This window comes from Canis lupus, chromosome 16 (genome assembly GCF_003254725.2).
Source record: "Canis lupus dingo isolate Sandy chromosome 16, ASM325472v2, whole genome shotgun sequence".
NCBI classification, from domain to species: Eukaryota; Metazoa; Chordata; class Mammalia; order Carnivora; family Canidae; genus Canis; species Canis lupus.
In genome coordinates this window covers 27,529,390-27,550,683 of record NC_064258.1, presented here as the reverse complement: position 1 = coordinate 27,550,683, position 21,294 = coordinate 27,529,390, and the positions used below count along the sequence as shown (strand labels likewise).

At 44.3% G+C, this 21,294-nt stretch overlaps 3 protein-coding genes across 8 annotated transcripts in view; 2 read left to right on the top strand and 1 right to left on the bottom strand.

Moving 5' to 3' along the window:
* The first annotated feature begins 212 nt into the window (after window positions 1–212).
* On the top strand, window positions 213–12,027 carry HTRA4 (HtrA serine peptidase 4). 6 transcript variants are annotated; one of them, XR_003131027.3, is made up of 10 exons: window positions 220–752; window positions 1,144–1,243; window positions 2,190–2,394; window positions 3,269–3,463; window positions 3,898–3,930; window positions 5,394–5,508; window positions 5,908–5,965; window positions 6,384–6,479; window positions 9,201–9,286; window positions 9,808–10,018. XR_003131027.3 is itself a non-coding variant. In XM_025434980.3 (9 exons), the coding sequence occupies exons 1-9, from the start codon at window positions 275–277 to the stop codon at window positions 9,971–9,973; spliced, it is 1,446 nt and encodes a 481-aa protein (XP_025290765.1). In that variant the 5' UTR covers window positions 234–274; the 3' UTR covers window positions 9,974–12,027. The 6 variants fall into 6 exon arrangements, 3 of the variants coding, with proteins under 3 accessions (XP_025290828.1, XP_025290887.1, XP_025290765.1); XR_007402628.1 differs by lacking the exon at window positions 9,808–10,018 and having other exon boundaries at window positions 213–752; window positions 5,394–5,599; XR_007402627.1 differs by lacking the exon at window positions 9,201–9,286 and having other exon boundaries at window positions 215–752; window positions 5,394–5,599.
* On the bottom strand, window positions 11,947–16,831 carry TM2D2 (TM2 domain containing 2). Its single transcript, XM_025435288.3, has 4 exons — window positions 16,494–16,831; window positions 15,602–15,689; window positions 13,604–13,719; window positions 11,947–12,676 (listed from the first exon to the last, which is right to left on the bottom strand). Exons 1-4 carry the CDS (start codon window positions 16,718–16,720, stop codon window positions 12,463–12,465), a joined length of 645 nt encoding a protein of 214 aa, XP_025291073.1. The 5' UTR covers window positions 16,721–16,831; the 3' UTR covers window positions 11,947–12,462.
* Window positions 16,832–17,092: 261 nt separating this feature from the next.
* Window positions 17,093–21,294, top strand: part of ADAM9 (ADAM metallopeptidase domain 9) — a 138,347-nt gene continuing 134,145 nt past the window's right edge. Inside the window, exon 1 of the mRNA XM_025434316.2 lies at window positions 17,093–17,444. Coding sequence (XP_025290101.1) covers window positions 17,348–17,444 — 97 coding nt within the window. The 5' untranslated portion in view covers window positions 17,093–17,347. The remainder of the gene's footprint in view (window positions 17,445–21,294) is intronic.

Below are 21,294 nucleotides of genomic sequence, written 5' to 3'. Positions count from 1 at the left end.
TGTCAGTCTGCCCCATTACTGGTTTTCTGGACCTCTCGAAGTGGGTGCCTGCAAGGGGGGGAGAGCTGGGGACCTCCCTTCATGGCAAGAGGGGGAGCTGGCGCTGGGGCGGGGTGGGGGGGGACGGGTGGTGTGTGTGTGTATAGAGGTCGGCCAGGCTCTGCCCCTTAAAGCCGGGGGGCTGACGGAGGCGGCATCCTCCGGGAGAGGGAGGCTCTTTTTAGAGCCGTGGCGGGTCCAGAGGAACCGGAGAGCGTGGAAGAAAGGGCGCAGGATGACCAGACCGCCGCCGCCCGCTGCGCTGGGACCGCTTCTCCTGCTGTGGCTGCTGCCGGCCTCGCTGCCCGTGCCGGGGGTCGAGGCTAGCAGGTCGAGGCCCCCGCTGCGCTGTCCCGCGGCCTGCGAGCCCACGCGCTGCCCCCCGCTGCCCGCCTGCTCCGCGGGGTCGTCGCCGGTGCTCGACGGCTGCCGCTGCTGCCGCGTGTGCGCGGCGGCCGAGGGCGAGGCGTGCGGCGGGGCCGCGGGCCGGCCGTGCGCTCCGGGGCTGCGGTGCGGCGCGCGGCCCGGGGCCCGGCGTCTCCGCGGCGCCCGGGGGGGCACGTGCGGCTGCCCGGCGGCGGGGGCGGCGGTGTGCGGCAGCGACGGGCGCACCTACCCCAGCCTGTGCGAGCTGCGCGCCCAGAACCGCGCGGCGCGTCTCCGGGGCGCGCTCCCGGCCGTGCCGGTGCTGAAGGGCGACTGCGCGGGGCGAGGTGAGCGCCGCCCGCGGCTCGGGGTGCTCGCAGCTCCCGCCGGCGCCTTTGCCTCCGGAGTCAACTACGCGTTCCCAGTTTTCTCTCCTTCTTAGGTGTCGCCTTACCAGTGCCTGCGTGGTTTCTCCCCGCTTGCCTCCCCGGGCCTGTTAAATACCATCTCCCCCCCTCCCTTTTTTCCTCTTACCCACCCGGGATAACAGGTGTAGTTCCCTCAAGGCGCATCCTTCCGAGTTAAGAGGCCCTTAGCTCTCAACTCTGCAGCGAATAGAGGGGGAGCCCGACGGGAGGAGCGGGAGGGAAAGGGGAGCGGAGTTGGGGAGAGACCCGGAGAGCTTGCATAGGGCGCCCGGCGCACTCAGGCCCCCAGGAACCAAGCATTTCTTCCCAGAGGCCTGGAGTGTCGGCCGGCTCCGGAGCCAGTACAACTTCCTCGCGGCGGTGGTGGAGAAGGTGGCGCCCTCCGTGGTGCACCTGCAGCTGTTCCGCAGGTAAGGGAGGCAGGAGGCCGCCCGCCCGCCTACCCGCGGCACCCCGCTCCAGGCCCCCACCCCCGCGGCGCAGGCGGCGCTGAGTCCTAAAACCCGCTGCGAGGAAATCGCGGCCCTAACAGGCTGGATAATCCGTTCGCGGAGGTTTAGCCAAAGAGCGGAAGCGTAGGGATTGCGACCACCAGGTCCGGGCTACTCCTCTGCACTTAGGAGCGTGGGGTTTCTCTCTCCCTCAACTCCCACGACATAACTGAAGGTCAGATGTAGGAGCTAGAAGGCACCCCCATGGTGATCTTGCTCGGGGGGGGGGGGGGGGGGGCTCGTTTTCATGGAAGGAAATCCGATGTCACGAAGCCACTTGGTGGTGGAACCTAAGCGGGAACCAGCCTTCTTCCACTTCCTACCTGCCTGGGTCCTCAATAATGTAGCACTGGGTGCACGTTTGCTCTCAGGAGTGTGATTAGGGTAGGCCTCTCTGAAGCAGAGGGGTGCTGCTCTGACCAGCACTGGAGAAGGAGGCGAGGGGGGTTGTCCCTGGAAAAGGAAAGTTGGCATCAGCTCTCTGTTCTGCTCCTAAGAGGTAGCCAGGGTACTGAACATGAGGAGTCTAAGTACTCGTGCAGGGAATGAAAACACAGACAGGGGGCACCTGGGTGGCTCAATGGTTGAGCCCCTGCCTTTGGCTCAGGGTGTGATCCCAGGGTCCTGGTATGGAGTTCCCCATAGGGAGCCTGCTTCTCCCTCTGCCTATGTCTCTGTGCCTCTCATGAATAAATAAATAAAATCTTAAAAAATAAAAATAAAAAAACTCAGACGGGATAGTAAAATGTCTGAGAAAACTGTGGTGGAGGTGTGTTTGATCAATGAGAGGTTCCCATGTCCCCAGACTGTGATGGATCCCCTGATTTTCCTGCCTTCTGCTTATGCTGTTGTCTTGTGGGGACAGGTCACCTCTTAGCAGCAAGGATATGCCTGCATCCAGCGGCTCTGGGTTCATAGTGTCTGAGGATGGGCTCATTGTTACCAACGCCCACGTAATCACCAACCAGCAGCGGATCCAGGTGGAGCTCCAGAGTGGGGTCCAGTATGAAGCCACTATCAAGGACATTGACCATAAATTGGATCTTGCGCTGATTAAGATTGAGCCAAATGTGAGTGTGCAAGGGCCAAATCAGTCTGTAAATCTGGAGATTTTCATCAGTTTGCTGCCATTTCCCTCACTGCCCAATTCCCACACATCTTTTTTTTTTTTTTAACTTGGTATATGTTCTTTGCTAAATTTCCTTTTTCCCTATTTTCCACTCTTATTTTCTTTTATGCCTGTTTGTATGTCCCTAACAATTTCTATTAACTATCCAGCCTCCTTTACCTCCTCCTTCAATAGCTGCTGCTGCTGGGAAACCTCTCTCTGCTTGCCTTAGAATACTAGGACTGATTACAATGGATTCAAGGATGCTAAGGAATACTTTGAGGTCCTTGCTGCACAGTGTGGTCTGCACAACAGCAGCATTGACATTATCTGAGAATCTTAAAAAATGTACAATCTAAGATCCCACCCTGGTCTACTGAGTCAGAATCTGCATTTTAATAAGATCCCTGAGTGATTCAAGCACACATTAAAGTTTGAGAAGCACTGCTCTGGGCCATCTCCTTTCTGTTTGTGGTTTGATTTTGACTATAGAATTCTGAGCTGGTATAGTGCTAAGTGAGTTGCTAATATCAGTGGTATGTTCACCAGCTACTTCACTGCTGGCTTAGTTATAGGAATTTCTACAAAGCAATAATTTTAGACTTTAGAGATGATCCTGATCATCTTATGGAGTGACAGTTGGTGGTTGCTGGGATTTGAGGAAGAAGCATTAGGGACTTGTAGAACCTAGGTGAGTGGGTGGGTGATTCTTGCATTGGCAGTGCCCAAATGATAGAGACTGTGTCAGATGTGGGTTGTACGCAAATACTGGTTGATTCTCTTCTTGATTTGTTCTTCACCTCTCTACCCTTCCCACCCCTCCTGGGTGCGTGCAGGGTGACCTTCCTGTATTGCTGCTGGGAAGGTCATCCGACCTGCAGGCTGGAGAGTTCGTGGTGGCCTTGGGCAGTCCATTTTCTCTGCAGAACACAGTGACTGCAGGAATTGTCAGCACTACACAGCGAGGGGGCAGAGAGCTGGGGCTGAAGGATTCAGACATGGACTATATCCAGACTGATGCCATAATTAATGTAAGTCACTTGGGAGGGCCATCCTCAGCTGATAAGGTAGGGCAGGACAGGGAGAAGAGCGTGTCAGAATGCCCTCATGTCCCTTTGGTCTGTTGGGGCTGTGCAAAGTCCAGTTGGATTCTCATGGGAGGGATGGAATGCCATGTTGTTAGAGTCTAGCCGGTTTGATGTGATCATCGGCATCCATGATATTGGGTTGTCTCTTAGGGTCTGTCCTAGAGGCCACCCCTACTGTAGAAGGTGATGGTCCTCTTGCTGTTGTCCTTTACCTGCACTGACTTCCCTGTTGGTGATGACAGTGGGCATGGCTTTGCTTGCCTGGGAGGAACAGGGGCTCACCAGAGCAGGGTGCTGTTGGTAAGCCTCTTTAGGGACTCTGTATAAATGCCAAGGAGAAAAGCAGCACTGATGACTTTTTCAAAATCTGTCTTCAGCACGGCAATTCTGGGGGCCCCCTGGTGAACTTGGTAAGTGGCTACTTTCCTTGCTGCTTCTTGTCTCTTCCAAACTTTCAAAGACTTTACACATTCCATAATGCAGACCAGAGATCTGTGGATAGGACACTTTACGTAAATGATTAGCAAAACTTTAAGGTCATTGGTGGATTTATCATCACTTGTCACATGGCATGTGATCTCACCCAAGTGACGGTGCCAGGGTTCACTTCTGCTTATTGACATCTCTTCAACATGCTTTCTGTTTTCATCGTGCAGTTAACAAAAGTTAACTAAACTGTATGTCGATGTCCAACTGTACTATGAAATGTCGATCCTTGAGGACTCCCTGCTGCTACATATGAAGATCTGTCCCTCATCCCAGAATGCCAGCTACATGACGTGGTCTGTTGAGGTTTTTAGACCTGAGATAGAAAAGCCACAGTGAGAACCCATTACACTGTCTTTTATTTAATTTGTAAAGTTTTATTCAGCATCTCTAGTGGAAATGCAAGCATTTCTAGTTGCTCAAATACACTGAAAACAGAGAGTGCAGTGCTATTTGATATGCAGTCTGTGATCATGCTGAGGCCCTTTGGGCTGTTTTTGGTTCCTTACACATTATACTTGCTCTTTGGAGGATGAATCGTTATGTGAAATTACTGAGCCCTCCTTAACTCATAGCAACGCGGGTAATTTTTTTGTGCCTGCTTTCTCCAGTAGACAACGAGTTTACTAGAGCAGGGGTGACGTGCAGACCATCAGACCACACTCCAGACCTACTGAGTTATGATACGTATTATAATATGACCGGAAGTCTGCTTTCTACCCTTCCCATGACCCAATGAGGGCTAAAGGATGATGAGGTGCACGAAGATGAAAGTGGTTCCCACTTCATAGCTTTGGCCTCATAAAGCTTTGTTCTCAGAGGTCAATCAGCTAATTCTGAAATTTCACTGAAGTGTTGTTGCAAATCCAACAGCGTTCTCTCTTTTCCATATTTATTTTTGGTTTCATAAATAGTCCTTGTCCCCTTCACGGTGTCAACATACAAACTGTGGCTCACTTTTAAAATCATTTGGTGGAGTAGAAAATGAACTCAAGCTTAAAAAAAATTTCCTCAGAGGCACCTGGGTGGCTCAGGGCGTGATCCCGGAGTCCTGGGATCGAGTTCCGCATCTGGCTCCTGGCACGGAGCCTGCTTCTCCCTCTGCCTGTGTCTCTGCCTCTCTCTCTGTGTCTCACATGGATAAATAAATAAAAAAAAAAATCTTAAAAAAACAAAACACCACCACCTTCCCTCAGTGGCGATTTGCACAGGGCAGGGCCCCCGGGGCCCCCTGTCCTCCTACCCTCTCCCCCCAGCCTGCTTCTCCTCTAGCCGCTCTGTGCTCTGGACCTCCCTGACTAGCCTCACTCTCTCTTCTGCTGGTCCTGGCTTTGCATTGGCCACTTTGCACAACTTGGCGAGCCAGTGAGGTCTCCTCCCTTGCCAGGATGGTGACGTAATTGGCATAAATACACTGAAGGTGACAGCGGGAATCTCCTTCGCCATTCCCTCCGATCGAATTCGACAGTTTCTGGCAGAATTCCACGAGCGGCAGTTGAAAGGTAACAGGGGGGTTTCTCCCCCTCCTGCTTTTCAGGAATACTCGGGCTATTGTGGAGACCGCCATGGGGTTCTGTGGACTAGGGGTCCCTGGTACGCAGCTCTTAGCACGGTGGTTCGGGTGGCAATATGGGCAACTAGGCACAAAACCAGGCATGTGTCCTGCCCAGAAATAGGTGAGTTCTGGCAGAAAGGAAACCCATGGGCTGGAGATGAGAGGCGGATGGCAGCAGTGTCGGTGCTAGTGACTACAGGTTCCCCGAAGCGTGTTTTCATTGCTGACAGCCTGAAAGGGCAGCTACAATTATAGTACGGATATTCTGTGACTTGCTGTCTTTTTAGGGTCTGCCAAAAGGAAAGACGTTTTGTTGTTAGTAACACCCTATAACTTTCCTTTCCAGGAAAGGCTCTTTCACAGAAGAAGTATCTCGGTCTGCGGATGCTGCCTCTCACTATGAAGTAAGCAGGGGTTTCAGTATGTCTGGGTTGTTTCTCAGAAGCAAAGGGCACACATGGACAGTCTTAACAGGGAATCTAAAGCATGTGGACCACAGTTAGCTACTCTTGGGAGAGTAGGCCCCGTTATCACAGGGTAGGTATCTGCCTCTGCCTGCACCAATATTTGACACTATGTTTCAGTAGCTTCTTTCGCTATGGCTATACCTGATAATGTCCAATGATTTGGGGCTTTGGTAGAGAACCGGGCCACCCCCAGGTTAGAATAACTGTGACCAGCTTGATGGAATCCTCCCTGGCTGCCTGAAGCTTTGAGTAGAACATATGAGAGTACCTGTTGAGTTGGAGGCTTTGACTGGGGCTCAGGTGGTGAATTCATTGTTTCTTAATCTTCTGGGAAACCTTTTCTCACTTTTCTTAGCCTTCTTCAAGAGATGAAAAGGCAAGATCCAGATTTTCCTGATGTGAGTTCTGGGGTTTTTGTGTATGAGGTGATTCAAGGAACGGCTGCTGAAAGGTAAGAGCTCAGGCCTTGGCCCAGCTAGGGCACCATGGTAAATATGTGGATTGAGATGTGCACTGTGAGTACAGTGGCTCAGCCCACACATGGCTGTTAACACTGAGATGTGGCTGGTGTGACTGAGGAAGTGAATCTTGTCTAATTTTAATTTATGTAAATTAAAAAAACCCCAGAGGCAATCAATATAAAAGATTTTTCCATTAAACATACCTTTTGTTTTGGAAGGACTGCCTTTAACTTTAATTACTGCATTGTTTAAGATGTTATATAGTAGCACAACAGTTGTATGTTGTTTCTAGTGGATTTCAAAGACATCTATGAAACAGTCTAAAGTACCTATTAATAATTTAAAAAATTATGCGTTAAAGTGATAATACCTATATTGTGTTAAATAAGTATATTATTAAAATGAGTTTCATCTACTTTGAAAGAAAATTTTTTTAAAGATTTTATTTATTTATGAGAGACACAGAGAGAGAGGCAGAGACACAGGCAGAGGGACAAGTAGGCTCCCTGTAGGGAGCCCGATGTGGGACTCAATCCCAGGACCCCAGGATCATGCCCTGAGCCAAAGGCAGATACTCAACTACTGAACCACCCAGGTGTCCCTATTTTTAAAGAGATTTCTAAAATTAAGGAAGTTTTTAAAAATGTGACTACCAGAAAATTTAAAATGACATATGTGGCCTGTCTTACATTTCTATTGGACAGTGCTGATTTAGATTTGTGTACCTGTGTCTGGAAGGACTTTTTTGGGGAAGGGGATGATTCTTTTTTCTTGTAGCCCAAGCATTCATGATGAGTTAATAGCATAAGTTTAAAGTAATTTTGCTAGCAATTCTTGAATCTACTTTTGATACCTTAGTTATTAAGAATAGGAAAGATTCGGGAGGGCTAAAAGTTTAAGAACATATTTTAGGTACTTTAAGACACTTTTTTCTTGAACTCTGGAAGACTATATCAGACGCCAGCACTGAATGAGTGAATGTTAATAAAGCAAAGGATAGAACAGCTCATCAGAGAAGTGCTCCAGCTGATTTTACTCATTTTTAAACTTTTATACTTACTGAGGGAAGAGGTGGCTTGTCCTACAATTATTCTCCTGGATCTCTCTCTTATACTTCTTCAGTATACCTCTCTCACTGCTTTTGTTTCTCGAGAGCTCTTTTTATATTATGGCAACTTTTTTAGTAGGGGGAAGAAACCATGGGGTACTAAAAGTTAATAGCTAAGGGTTAGGTCTCATGTTACTAAATTTGGCATGTCATAGGCTTTTTTAGACTTTCTTGCTTCCTGCCCTTCCCCTACCCCTTTATTTTTATCTTTTGGTTCAAGGCCAAAGCTATTTCTTTCAGTTCTCCTAGTCCTTGCTGCTCAAAGTGTGGTCTGTAGACTAGCAGCATTGGCTTCACCTGGAGCTTTAGAAATGCAGAATGAAGGGTGCCTGGGTGGCTCAGTTGGTTGAGACTGGACTCTTGATTTAGGCTCAGGTCATGGCCATGGGGTTGTGAGATTGAACCCCGAGTCGGGGTCTGCGTTGAAGTCTGCTTCTTTCTCTCTCTCTCTCGGTCTCTCTCTCTCTCTCTCCTCTCATGTGGCTGTGCTCTCTAAAATAAACAGATCTTAAAAAAAAAAAAAAAAAAAAGAAATGCAGAATGACAGGCCCCAGCACTAAATCAGAATCTGTTTTAAACAAGATCTCCAGGTGATTTGTATAAACATTGAAGTGTGGGACTACTGCTTGCTTGAAGTCACTGATAAACCAGAAATCTATTATTTCTGGCTTCACCCAGTTATATCTATCTATCTAATTGTTATTTATCTAATAACAGTAATTACAGTAATAACAGCCAGCACTTATTAACCCCTTACTATGTCAGGCATCACTTTAAGTGTTTTACATACTTTTTGAGCCCCCAATAGTCTATGATATAGGCATTATTTTACAGAAACAGCAGCTATGGTACAGAGAGGTAGTTCACTTGAGAGGTACATATAAGTCAAGAGCAGGGATGTGGAATCTGGCTTAACTCCCGGATTGTCCTGTTTTGTAGCTGCTTCTCTTGTTTCTAAGAGGCAGAGCGAGTGGCAGGAAGATGGGTTTTCAAGTCTGAAAGACCCAAGGTCAAACTCTACTTTAAGTCCCTTCCAAGCTGTAGCACATGGGATAGGTTATTTATTATGGCTGAGCCTCATACCCTCATTTTGGTGCATACTATACACTCAGCAATAACTGGCAGGTTTCTCTTTTTCTACCTATAGAAGTACAGTGGATTAAATTTCTTGTTTGTGCACTGTCCCAGTCATCTTCCTGAGCTGTCCTTGTGCTAAAGGTTTTCCAGGCTTTTAGCTTTGCCCTCAAACTTCTCTTCACATCCTCTGGCTTTAAATTTGTATTAAAAAAAAAAAAATTAACTCCACATATCTTGGTAATCCTCCCATATCCTTCCTTTGGTTCCACATTTCTTTAAAATGATGTCTCCTGGAATCATTTAATTTGATGTCTCTCTTCCAGCTTACTATTGACCTAAAGTTTCTAGAATATATATTCTATGTGAAGCAAATATATTGGAGACAAAATATAATCACAACTTTGGGGAAAAGCAGCCTAGAACCAGAGTCTTAAATATTTAGACTTGGAAGGGTGACTGGTTTTTGACTTCCTGGAAGCAGAGCAGTCATACAGCTCAACAGACTCTTCATTTCCATAACTTGTAGGTGGAGATGGGGCAAGTGAGTGAGCTCTCAAAACCGAACTGTATGGGGGAAAAGTTTATTGCTTGTGTTCTTCTTCATCTTTGCTGGTAAGACCAGGAGTATGTTTGAGGTTTACAGATAAAAAATAAAAGCAAAATTCCCTATTCCAAACCAAATCCAATAATATGGGAGGAATAAACTTTTTACATGATTCTGTTAGAAGACTGAATTTATAAAGGTAAATAGGATTGTTGTCCCTAGGTGGTTTCCTAGCATATCTTACAAGAGCCCTCATATTTGAAAGGATTGGGCTATTTCTGGTTTCCTGTTTGTATGTTTAATGACAGCAAAATAGGGGTGCCCCAGTGACTCAGTCGGTTAAGCCTCTTCCTTTGGCTCAGGTCCTGATCACAGGGTCCTGGGATCAAGCCCCACATCAGGCTCCCTGCTCCGCGGGGAGTCTGCTTTTCCCTCTGCTCCCTCCCCTGCTTGTGCACACACACTCTTTCTCATAAAATCTTAAAAAAAAATGACAGCAAAATAGTGTCATAGGAGACAGACATTAAATTCTAGATGGGAACAAATAAAACGTATAATTTCATGGTCTTTCTTTCCTCCCCTCTCCCAGCTCTGGGTTGAGAGACCACGATGTAATTGTCAGCATAAATGGGCAACCTGTTACCACCACAACTGATGTTATTGAAGCTGTGAAGGACAGTGATTCCCTTTCCATTATGGTTCTTCGAGGAAGTCAAACTTTGATCCTGACAGTCACACCTGAAATAATCAATTAATTATCTTGCTTTAAAGAGAAATCATCTAACAAAATCAAAACTATATTACCTGGTTTGTATTGAAGATGTGCCAAAGATGGCAAGTTTTAGGGTCTCTTAAGAGAAATGAATGTTTTAAAATACACATGCACGCACACACACACACAGGGACTGTTAGATTGGGGTGCTCTACTGTTGCTAAGAAGCCTCACTAAAGCAAGTGAAGGACATGGTGCCAGGAAGTCTGGAAAGCTGATAACATTTTACTTAAACACAGGAAACAACTGAAAAACAGTCAGTTTCTATTTTAACCTTGACAGGACACTTGTGGATTTTAAAATTTCTCTATAGTCACAAACTGGGTGTAACACCAACGTACACACCCACATACACACATGCGCACGAGTGAACAGACCTACTGAATATGAAGAGACAACCTGAATCCAGAGTGCAAAGGAAATAGAATTTTTAATAATACTACCTTTCTCAATCAGTTTTTCAGGTGGTACCACATTTGGCCAGGGTTTGTAGGTACAGAGGATGAGCATCATTTCTTTTCTTTTTTTTTGATGAGCATCATTTCTAAGTCAAATTCAAATTGACTACTGTGGACTGTCACTGAGGAATACTAGATTCTAATGATCACCCTGCCTGTGGTCTCAGAGCTTTCTGTGAGAGGGCTTCTTTTATAGGACAAATCCTTCAATAACTTCTAGACTTTGACCTTTTTACTCATCCTTATCCTCCTGGCAACATTAGTGATTTTGAATCTGAAAGCTGCCAAAGTGTTGGTGTTTTTAAAGAAAATTGTTTTTGATGGGGCTTGTGAATATCCTGAAGGAGATTTTTTTTCCCAAGTGTGGGATGAACCAGGATTTGTGGCTTAGTGTAGTACCTTATTTTTGGTAAGATTTTAATTTGTTTTCCAGATTTCTCTTACAAGTTAGGTTTTTTTTTTTTTTTTAATATGGCATCTCCTTAAATTCTATGCAAAATTTTAAGTGCATTTTTTTTTTTTTTTCCTGGGGATGAGATCCAGTTTCTTGACGACCTACAACAATTTTAATTATTACTGTTACAAACAAGGTTATGGTCAATGTAGTACAGAATTCTCAAGGCAGAATAATGTTTTAATTTTTACACAATTGCCAACCATTTGATAATATAAACACAGTGATCCTATTAATCAGGGATGATAAAGTTGAAACATTTAGAAAAGCTGCTTCATAAGGATAGAACGTATCTGGTGTTATTTTAACCGATTCTTGGTCCTTAAGTAATCTATTATGATTGGTTTTAGGATTTATCCTGAATATCGGGCTTTTAGTTTTACTTGTCTGAAAGTCCTCCTTTTACTTCATATTTAAAAGTTCTTTTCAACTTAAATTGCAAAGGATGGGAACTAAGTTTTTAAACCACTTATAATTAAGGATATTTCCTTTTATTCCCAGTGACTTGGGAATGCAAAAGCTTGGCTGTCTCTTTTTCGCAACTGCTGACTACTGTTGCCCACAGTGAGAGCTTCCAGTACCATGCTTATTTTGATGGAATGTGTTATGTTTGCCCCCATAAATTACATCTTAACTCTACCCATTGCTCAGTAATTCTGTCCTTTAAGTAAGAATCTTTTTTTTTCCCCCAAAGCTATGAGGCTTTTCACCTTATCTTACATAATTGTGGAGAATTTTAGTTTGTTTTACAGTTAGTTGTAGGAGATCTTTCTTACCAGCCTATAACATAGACTCTCTAAACTAGTAGATAACTAATTTTCAGATAGGATAGCCAAGAGGATAGCTAAACCCAGACATATCTGATTATTGTTGGGCTTTCAAAATATAATTGAAATGAAATTATTGCACGGTATATACTGCCTCTGGAGCATAATGATGTAACAATAGGGTTTATTAATAGAGTGGCTCATTTCAAATGCCCAGCTTTTGGCAAAACAAACAATTTTGAGTCTCATTCTACCTACTGAAAATACCAAACAGCACTCCAGGTTGGGAGAATTTATTCTGCAACTTGAATTCAGAAAGTCAGAATTTCAATGTGTATTAAAATCCATGGCCATTTTACTTCTGCTGAAGATTTTCATTGGTTCAGCTTCATATCTCCTCTGCAGGAAGATTTAAGGTCACAAAAGGCACAAGGCTAAAAATATTCACTGTGTTCATCTTGTTGGGTTTACTTGCTCTAAAGTATTGAAGATACAGCAATGTACAGAAATACATTATGGAAACCCCTCTACAACTTGTAAGTTAGCCATTAGCCTTTATATTTTTTATGTAAGGAAAGGTACATACTTGATTCCCAAACACGTTTGCTTGTCATTTCTAGTCTGCAAGGTGAAATTTGGGTTGTAAACCCAGAGTCCACAGAAACTTTCTTTACCAAACCTATTCCCCCGAAAGAGGGAAAGTAATGGCCAGGTCTGATATCAAGGAAGAGTTTTGAGCCTGTAGAGATGAATTCAGAAGACATGTCTCTCTGGACCATGACAACAGCTGTTCTTAGTAAACAGTGCACCAATTGCTGCCATCACTTGGCATCAGCCCTCCAGTAATAAGCAAAATAAGGTCGACAAACCACCAAATCCCAAGTCCTCCAAGTGTCAACAGCTTCCCTACTGCTGTGCCAGTGTGTCCGAGACAGAAACGGTCCACTCCAAAACATCCCAGGAAGAAAGAGTAGAGTAAAGTGGTTATGAAGTAGTGTCCTGTATATCTAGACAGAAGGAACGAAAAGGAAGATGTTTACCACATGAAAATTAAAACACTTAATGATTAGTGAATTTAACATAAGCGAAAAGATGGTGTAGCAGTTCCTCTGTGGCCTCTTCTCTTCCCCATAAAGAAAATCTCTAATTGGTCTCAAAAGAGTACGACCCAGGACATAGAGGAACAAATACTGAGTTGGATCAGACAAGAAATAATCAAGCACATTTGCTCTGTAGGCATCCTGGGAAGAGTGGAGTCTGGGCCCCCATGTTTCTCCCACACGGGCTCCTTTCCTGAGGCTGCACTTCTGAATGCAGTTCTTTAAAGAAATGTCATCTTTCCTCACATGAACACTAATTTCCATATACTCTTCTATTGTTTTGTGGCAACTAAACATGAGGTTTCTTCAATAAGGATTTGAGTTTTACATTTGCAATTGCTCTAATATTGTCACTAAACACCACAGGCTCCATTAGCAAATGATATGAATATATTCTGTGTCTTCAAGAAAAATTTACAGAAATGACCCTAATTCTTTTAAAGATAAACTTATTTTCCAGGGGAGAGACCCACACTTTTCATAATAAAACTTTTATTCTTCAAATATTAAGGCTATTTTCACAGGATTTATGCCTATCATAGGAATTTTGGAGCTAGATCATCTGGTCCAACACCTTTATTCTGTAGGTGAGGGACAGTTTCTGGGCTTCCAAAGCACCTTGCTAGTTGATGAATTGAGACATTTAGAACTTATGGCTTCTGGTCTCTTAAGTCCAGTGCCCTGTTTATAACCACATTGCCCTTGTCCATGGATTATGCACAGTAATAATGTTGCCCCTTTAACACTTAAGATAAAAGTCACATCAAGAGATGACAAAGAAAAAAGCTCTACCTCTAACCAAGTACCGCCTACCCCATTCAAAGTAACACTTACTTTATACAAGGTTTATTCTCTCGTAGGAAGGTCCTAGGACTGGCACACTCAATCCCATCTAGGGCCCGGCATTGGACTGAAGTGTGTTCCACATCACCGTAGGCCTGCCCACCAAACTGTGGCATGACAACCAAAACAAAACAAACAACCTAAACTCACCAAAGCAAGTTCTGTAGATATATCTTTCTATTCACTAATTAAAGGTGACTCAGGATGATAACTGTACTAACAAAGTTGGGTTAAGCTGTGTTCAAGAGCAAGGAATTTAGTGATTCAAGGGATTTTAAATTATTCCACTCTATTTGTACATTGTTTTAAATAAACTGATTTTTCTTCTTTATGACTAGCTTCTCCAATATAATAAAAAATTTATCATCAGTTTCATTAAATACCATTTAGAGTAGATGAACACAATGCTTTAATTATATTTACAGGAAAGAGAACACATTACTGAGCATTTGGGAATGGTCAATGTGGATTAGAGGTCTGTTTTATATATATTATAAATGAACATAATTAGGTAAGAACTTGAATATCATCTGAATCAGAACTTTTTTTTTTTTGGTTGTGAATGTGTGATTATCAGATATCTATTACATTTTTGTAGAAGTTTAAATTTCAGCAAAAAATTTCAGAACAGGACCTCTTACCATTTATGTAACTGAATTCTAGCAGAGAAAGCACAGCTGTACATTCTCCACGGGCACTTTATTAAGTACTTCACTATTATTTTCATTGGTGCATTCCTCAAAGGGAAGGGAGTCGGAAATCATACCTCCCCTGGGATTCAGTGCCTTTATACTGGTCCTCTAGGACTTGTGGGGAAAGTGGCAGTTTGAGTGCCCTGACAGGATCAACTCAGTTTTTAATTAAAATGGGCAAAAGTAGGGGCACCTGGGTGGCTCATTCAGTTGAGCATCTGACTTGATTTCAGCTTAGATGTGGTCTTGGGGTTGTGGAATCAAGTTCTACCTCCAGGCTCTGCACTTAGCGGGAAGTCTGCTTGATATTCTCTCTCTCCCTCTGACCCCCTCCTCACCCTCACCCCCATCCCACCCTCACCCTCACCCCCCACTGGCTTGCTGTCTCTCAAATAATCTTAAAAAAAAAGTGGGCAAAACTAAGTGATCTCTATACAGTACTTAACTTTAACCTTCAAAACCTTCATTGATAATTATCAATAGAACAAAATCTCATTGTATTGAAAACATTTCTTTATACACGATTATACTAAGAGTTGCCTTTTTGGTATTACTTTCAGGTTTATTCCTCTGTCTCTGATTTAGTACAAACAATATTTTCCCATAACTCTCTTATATCTGATTGAATCTTGACTTGCATTGTGCAGCACGAGGAGGAGGTATATGAACTTCACTGGTTGTGGGGAGACTAACTAGGATGTTATTAATGGAACTGAATTGAATGGCTTTTTTCCATTCCAAGAGGCCATTGTTACCAAAGGCTTCTCCTTGAATACTATAATCTCCTACAAAGGCATATAGTGAAAGACTCCCATCTCTTTCCTAAGGATATGGTGGAAACTGCTTTCCTCATGAAAAGAAAGATCATTGGCAAAAGGAGCTTTGCCCCAAATGCATGTGTAACAAAGATAGAGCTCAATCCATTATTGGTTTTTTAGAAAGTGCATAAGCTTTTTTTTTTTTTTTTTTTTTTTTTGTTCTTTTAGGAAAGTGCACGCTTGAAGGATAATGAGAAGGTGACATAATAGCTTTAAGTCAGTCAATCTCAATAGCTCAAAGAACAAAAGACAGGTTGGTCTGTGCATTTGGGTAGTTTTGGCAGACACCACTTCTTCCTGAGGAAATGAAATGTCTTATTCAGTCACTGATGCTGGCCATGCTGCAAATTTCCAGTAAGTCATTCTAATGAAGTCTACAAAAAGGTAACTTTGTACCCCTTATACCTTTTTGTAACAGCAGTTAGCCAGTACTATTTCTCTATGGAAGAGTTTTCGTATAAAACAAAATAATAACCCACCTTGAGACAACCATAACCGAGCTCCTGGGATGCAGTTGCATTTCCAACATGATCCACTGGGTCGTCACATTCTATAAATTCATCAGGTCTGTAAATCACCAGTAAGGTCATGACCATCATTCTCATGTTTTTTCCAAAAATGGCTGTTTACATGTATATAATCAAAACAGGCAAGAGACATTTCTTCAAGTTTTCTAGGGTTTTATTCTGACAGTTCCCAAGACAAGAGATGCTGTCAGATTGAAGAAGAGCAGTCAAATAGACAGCCATCCAAATGATCCTTTCATTGGGAGTGTTTCTGGTCCTATTTCTACCTGATTCTCCTTCTCCCATGGCTGTCTCCCTTTCCTAGGTAAAGAGCCACAAGGCTAAGGGGGCGAAACTGAAGCCAAAAGATTCCCAGTTCCCCCTGCATCTCCCAAACGCCTTTTCTTATGGACTAAAAAAGAGATGTTAAAAATGACTTGGTTCTGCAACGGTTAGGATATTGCTTTTTTTTTTTTTTTTTTAAGAAAGTGCTTGTAGACAAGGTCAAGTAATTTACTCCATTCGTGCCTCATTACTAGCACCTACGATGGATTCTCCTTTGGTCAAAGGGAGCAGCATAGAGAAGGCACAACCTTGTATCCTTCTTCCGGAGACTATGTGATGTCACTCCTCCCTAGTTCTCCTCTTTCGGGATCCCAAAGGATCTGCCACGGACCCGCAAGGTTTTCCCCTGCACATTGGTGAGAGCAGTGAGAAACCTGTCATGACATTTATCTCCCGCGTGCTATCAGGTCCTCAGGTGGAGAGGGTCTGAAAAAATAAAAAGCAGCCTCCCTTCCCCTACCCAACACCCATATATCTCTGGCCCCATCGCCATCTCCGCCTCGACGACCGGGTAGCTTACAGGTAAGAGCAAAGGATGACTGGAGAGTGGGGGTCGCCATATTCCCAGCTCTGAGCGCCAGCTGAGCCCTCCGGGTGGGCGGCGCCAGCGGATGTGAGCTCGGGCTCGGCGGTAGCGTTGTGCGAGTGACTCCGAGAGACACAGTGCAGCAGAAGGAGATTTCCCAGCAGCAAAGCCGCCTGGCCGCACAGAAGTAAGTAACTCACCGGGCAACCACCCAGCACCATCTTCCCGGGGCCAGTAGCAGAGACCCGACCTCAACCACAAAGCCGGGCCCAGCAGAGCGGACCCAAGAGAGTCCTGTCTGGTCAGGCCTCTAAGCGTAGCCCCACCCTCGCCACCAAACAGCCAATGGGCGCGCAGCTCGACGCTCCGCCCCGCGCCAGCAAGCCAATCAGGAAAGGCTGCGCAGGGGGCGGGGCTGCCCTTCACTTCTCCTCGGTTCCGCTTCTGGGTCTCGCGCTCCACCTACTTTTCCTAGTGCTTCCTCCAATCAGGTCCTTCTACGCCCAAAGTAGGCGGGCCTGGGAGCAGAAGGGGCGGGGCGTGAACGGCAGTGGGCGGGGCAGCGAGTGTGAGGGGGCGGGGCAGGCTAGTGAGGGTTTTAGCTTTAGCGGCGGGGACTGAAAACCTCTTCTCCCGCCGGCGACTGGATTTTTCTCTACGTCAGCGTAGGGAGCGCGAGGTCGGGAGCGAGCTCGGACCGGAGCCGAGTTGCGTCAGTGCCGAGCGCGTGTTCGTCCCGGGCGCGCGCATCCCGGGCAGCTCTGGGGCCCCAGCAGGGCTGGGAAATGATGGAGCAGGCGGAGGCAGAGGCGGCCGAGTGTTGAGTGGAACCTGCGGAATCTGCCGCGATGGGATCGGGCGCGGGCTCGCCCTTTGGGGTCTTCCGGCTCCAGTGGCTGCTGTTGTTTGGCACGGTGGGCCCGGTCCTCGGTGGGGCTCGGCCAGGTGGGTGTCCGCCCCTCAGGGACCTCTGAGATTTGTGTTTCCTCGGGCTGGGACGCTCGGAGTTACCCCGTGGTGCCCGGGAGCGGAGGGGCCGGCGGGGGACCGGACCCGGGGTCGGGAGGCGGAGCTGCTCCCGCTGAGTGTGCCCCGCGCTTACACCCGAGCTCGGGGTCCTGGCGGTGTTCTCCTGCCCGGTCCTCTTCCCCCGCCTCCGGCTTGGCACAGCCCTCGCCGCGCGCCCCACCCCCATCTCGCTCCTCGCCGGGTCCCCCAGACTCCCTGGGGGCTTCTCCGGGACTTCGGCTGACCTCGGGGAGTCGGCTGGAAGCCTGGAGTCTGCGTGCCCGCCGAGGGTGTGTTCTTGTTTAAACTGCTTTGAGAAATGGAGCTTGGTTTTGCTTGTAGAGTTAATGTCACTTGGAAAGAGACCGGGGGATGGAACTTTTCCTCCAGGTTATCATAATTTGAAATTTTGACGTTCGTTTTAACAGCGGAGTCACTGGTATGTCCACCGCACTACATTTAGTGATGGAGTAAAGGGGGGTTGCTCGTTTGTCTTGGGCCATTTTGTTGTTGCAGTAAAGAGTGTTTCTTTTTGGAAGCCAAGTGCTATGTGTCTATATCCAAGGAGTCTTTTATCTGCATTTTTACTGGGTTCGTAATGTCTTAAATCCGTAAAAATAATCCCTGCTCTGCTTAGATCATGGGATTATCGTGAGAATTAAATCATTGATGTGAGACCGCTTTTGAATTGTGAAACTTCCTTTGAATGTGTAAGGTATTTATACTGGAGATGCCCAAACGTAGTGGAAACAAACTAACACTAGCTTCTTTCTGGAAACAGCTTCGTTTATTTTGGCTCTTGCATTAAATTGTTTACATAGTTCTTATTTTCTTTATTAGACGTGAAGTATGATAGAGAATGAGGGTTTTTACCAAAGGTTGCCTTGAGAGATATTCAAAGGTGATGATAGAAGATTTCAGTGTAGGACTACTGACCTTCAGGAAACTAATTACATTTTTTCGTTTTTTTTTTTTTTTTTTAAATAAATTTGTCTCCCAATTGGAATTCTGAAGCTCTAAATACTAAAACTTCATTGAATGGGAAGATACTGTATCTTTTCTGGTTAACACTGTTTTTGCTGTGCTTTACATAGATGGTTAACATTTATCAATCTGTAAAGTGAAGTATATTATACATTTGGAGTTTTAGTGATCCATGATTCTTTGTGTTTACAAATATAAATAAGACTATTTTTAAAGCTTATGTATTGGATACTTGCATATAGGTGAATGGGATATCCGTATATATATATTTTTTTATTTTAAGATTTTGAGACAGGGTGCGAGAGAGAGCACGAGTGGGGGGAAGGGCAGAGCCAGAGGGAAAAGCAGACTCTGTTGAGTAGAGAGCCAGAAGGGAGCTCCATCCCAGGACCCTGAGATCATGACCTGAGCTGAGGCAGACGCTTAACCAGTTGAGCCACCAGGCACCCCTAGAATATCCTTAGGGTTTTTAACCATGACTTTAACAGTTTCTGGCCAATCCTTCATTTAAGCGTAGGTATGCTTTCTTCACACTTTAGTCAACATTTATCGAGTTCCTGTATTCACCATGCTTAATGCTTATGGAAGGGCAAAAGGTGTGCTAAGTCTTTCTGGGAGGTATATAAAACCTTGGGGAGGTTTTATAGTATAAGCAGTATTTGAAGTCATCTACATCAGGGAGTGTTCAAGTCAAAGGATAGGAGTGTGTTCTAAGGAGAAGAAAGTGTTCTTTTGCAAAAGTATGGAGGGATGAAAGCACATGACTTGTTAGGGAATGAAGAGAATGTCTGCAGGTGGTTGTATGAAAGGGGAGGCAAGGAAGAAGCTAAGGTAGGTTGGTACTGGTTGGGTAGAGCCTTCTATTCCATGCTGAGGGGTTTGGACTTTACCTATGGGAAGTTCTTCGGGAAAAAAATGTTTTTAAACATTAAACATATGACACAGGCTCCAGGATGGCTCAGTTGGTTAAGCGCCTGCCTTCGGCTCAGATCATGATTCTGGCTTAGGTCATGACCCTGGGGTCCTGAGATGGAGCCCCACATTGGGGCTTCCCTGCTCTGTGGGAAGCCTGGTTCTCCCTCTCCTCCCCTCTCATGCTCTCTCTCGCTATCTCTGTCACTATCTGTATGTCTCTCTCAAACAAATAAAATCTTAAAAAAAAAAAAGAAAATACAGGTATGACATAACTAGATTTTCGATTAAGGTAATTGGCAAAGCAGTGGAGGACAGAATACAGGAGGGAGAGACTGGAGGCTGGGAGAGACCAGTTGAGAGGCTTTTGTAATAGTGAGCAGTGAGTCAACTCATGTTTCTCTAGGGGAATGTTCCTCCAAAATCAGCTGACTAAATTTTTGCAATACAGGATGTTTAAAACATGCACTGAAACATTTTCTGCTAATGAGCAGGAATTTGAGGACTCAATAAGTACTATCCACACATTAGTTACACTAGAAGTTGAATAGGTTTTGGTAGGCTCTTTACTACCACTTATAACACTGTCTCAAAGAGGAAATGCAGTATAAATTCCAAAGGGCTGACACTTACAGTAAACTTAAAAAAACCCCAGCAAACTGAGACTGACAAAGGTAACTTTATATCATTGTGGAAAAAATAACAAAGGGAATTGGGCATGAAACCTTTTCAGATTTTCTCTTTTAAGGTAGTGAATTATGGTGCAGACCTAGGTTTGTTTTCTTTCTTTCTTTCTTTCTTTCTTTCTTTCTTTCTTTCTTTCTTTCTTTCTTTCTTTCTTCTTTTTTTTTAAGACTAGTCTTCTAAAGACATTGAGTTTTAAAGCTTACTCATGGTGAATCACTATAAAACAAATACGTAGTAAGAGCTTAAGTCCATACTAATTCTTGGGTGCCAGCAAATTATTTGAATTTGATATCTTTGTGTTTTGCTGTATAGTACAATGTAGTCTTCTAAGTTTTAAGGTAGTTTGGCTTTCAACTTCTAAGTGAAAAATAAAACATAATTAAAATATATACAAAACAAGTCACTGAATTCAAGACAGTTTTCAAAAAGAATTTTAAATTTTATTTCACTAAAGTTGACTTTATATTTGTTTTTTTTGTTAAAAATCCTGGTTTATTATAGAATTTCCCTGAAGATGGAAGCTCTAAGTAACTGAAAGCTTTTTCTTGGAATATGCACAACCTCAAATATATGACATGGATAGCCTCATGATATTTTTTTCCTTTTGATATGTAGTATATCTCAGATTCTTGGAGTTATGCCATCCTTTGACTCAGTGTAATAGGACTGCCTCAAAAATAAGTCTGGTCCTCTTAGTATCACTTTGAATTGTACAGTCTTTTTTGTATGTTGAAATTATTCTAGTTTATTTCTCATTTTGTGACATTGTTATTTTATTTTATTTTTTTTGTGACATTGTTATTTTTGTCAAGCCATTTTTCTGAAGTGATCACATGTGGGGTACTGCTTGAATCAGAACTGTTAAGAATGAGCTAGGAAATCTGAAAAGTTCATTTAATTTGGTCAGTTGTTAAATATACAATTGTTTTGTATTTGTTTATGTTTATCTTAATATAAGAATTAGAGTATTTTAGTTTATAATAAGTAGACATGATGCCACTGCCAGATATTTGTCATACTGTAGGATAGTGTATGGGAAATGCCTTTTTTTCCTTTGGCACATTTTTCTTTTAATGAGATTTTTCATGGTTTAACTCATTTTAGGAGGTCCCCCCTTCCCTTTAAAGGAGCTCCTTAGAACCCTCATGCAAGTACACCCCTGGAGAACCTGCTCCATTGGCTTCACTGATACATTAGAATCCTG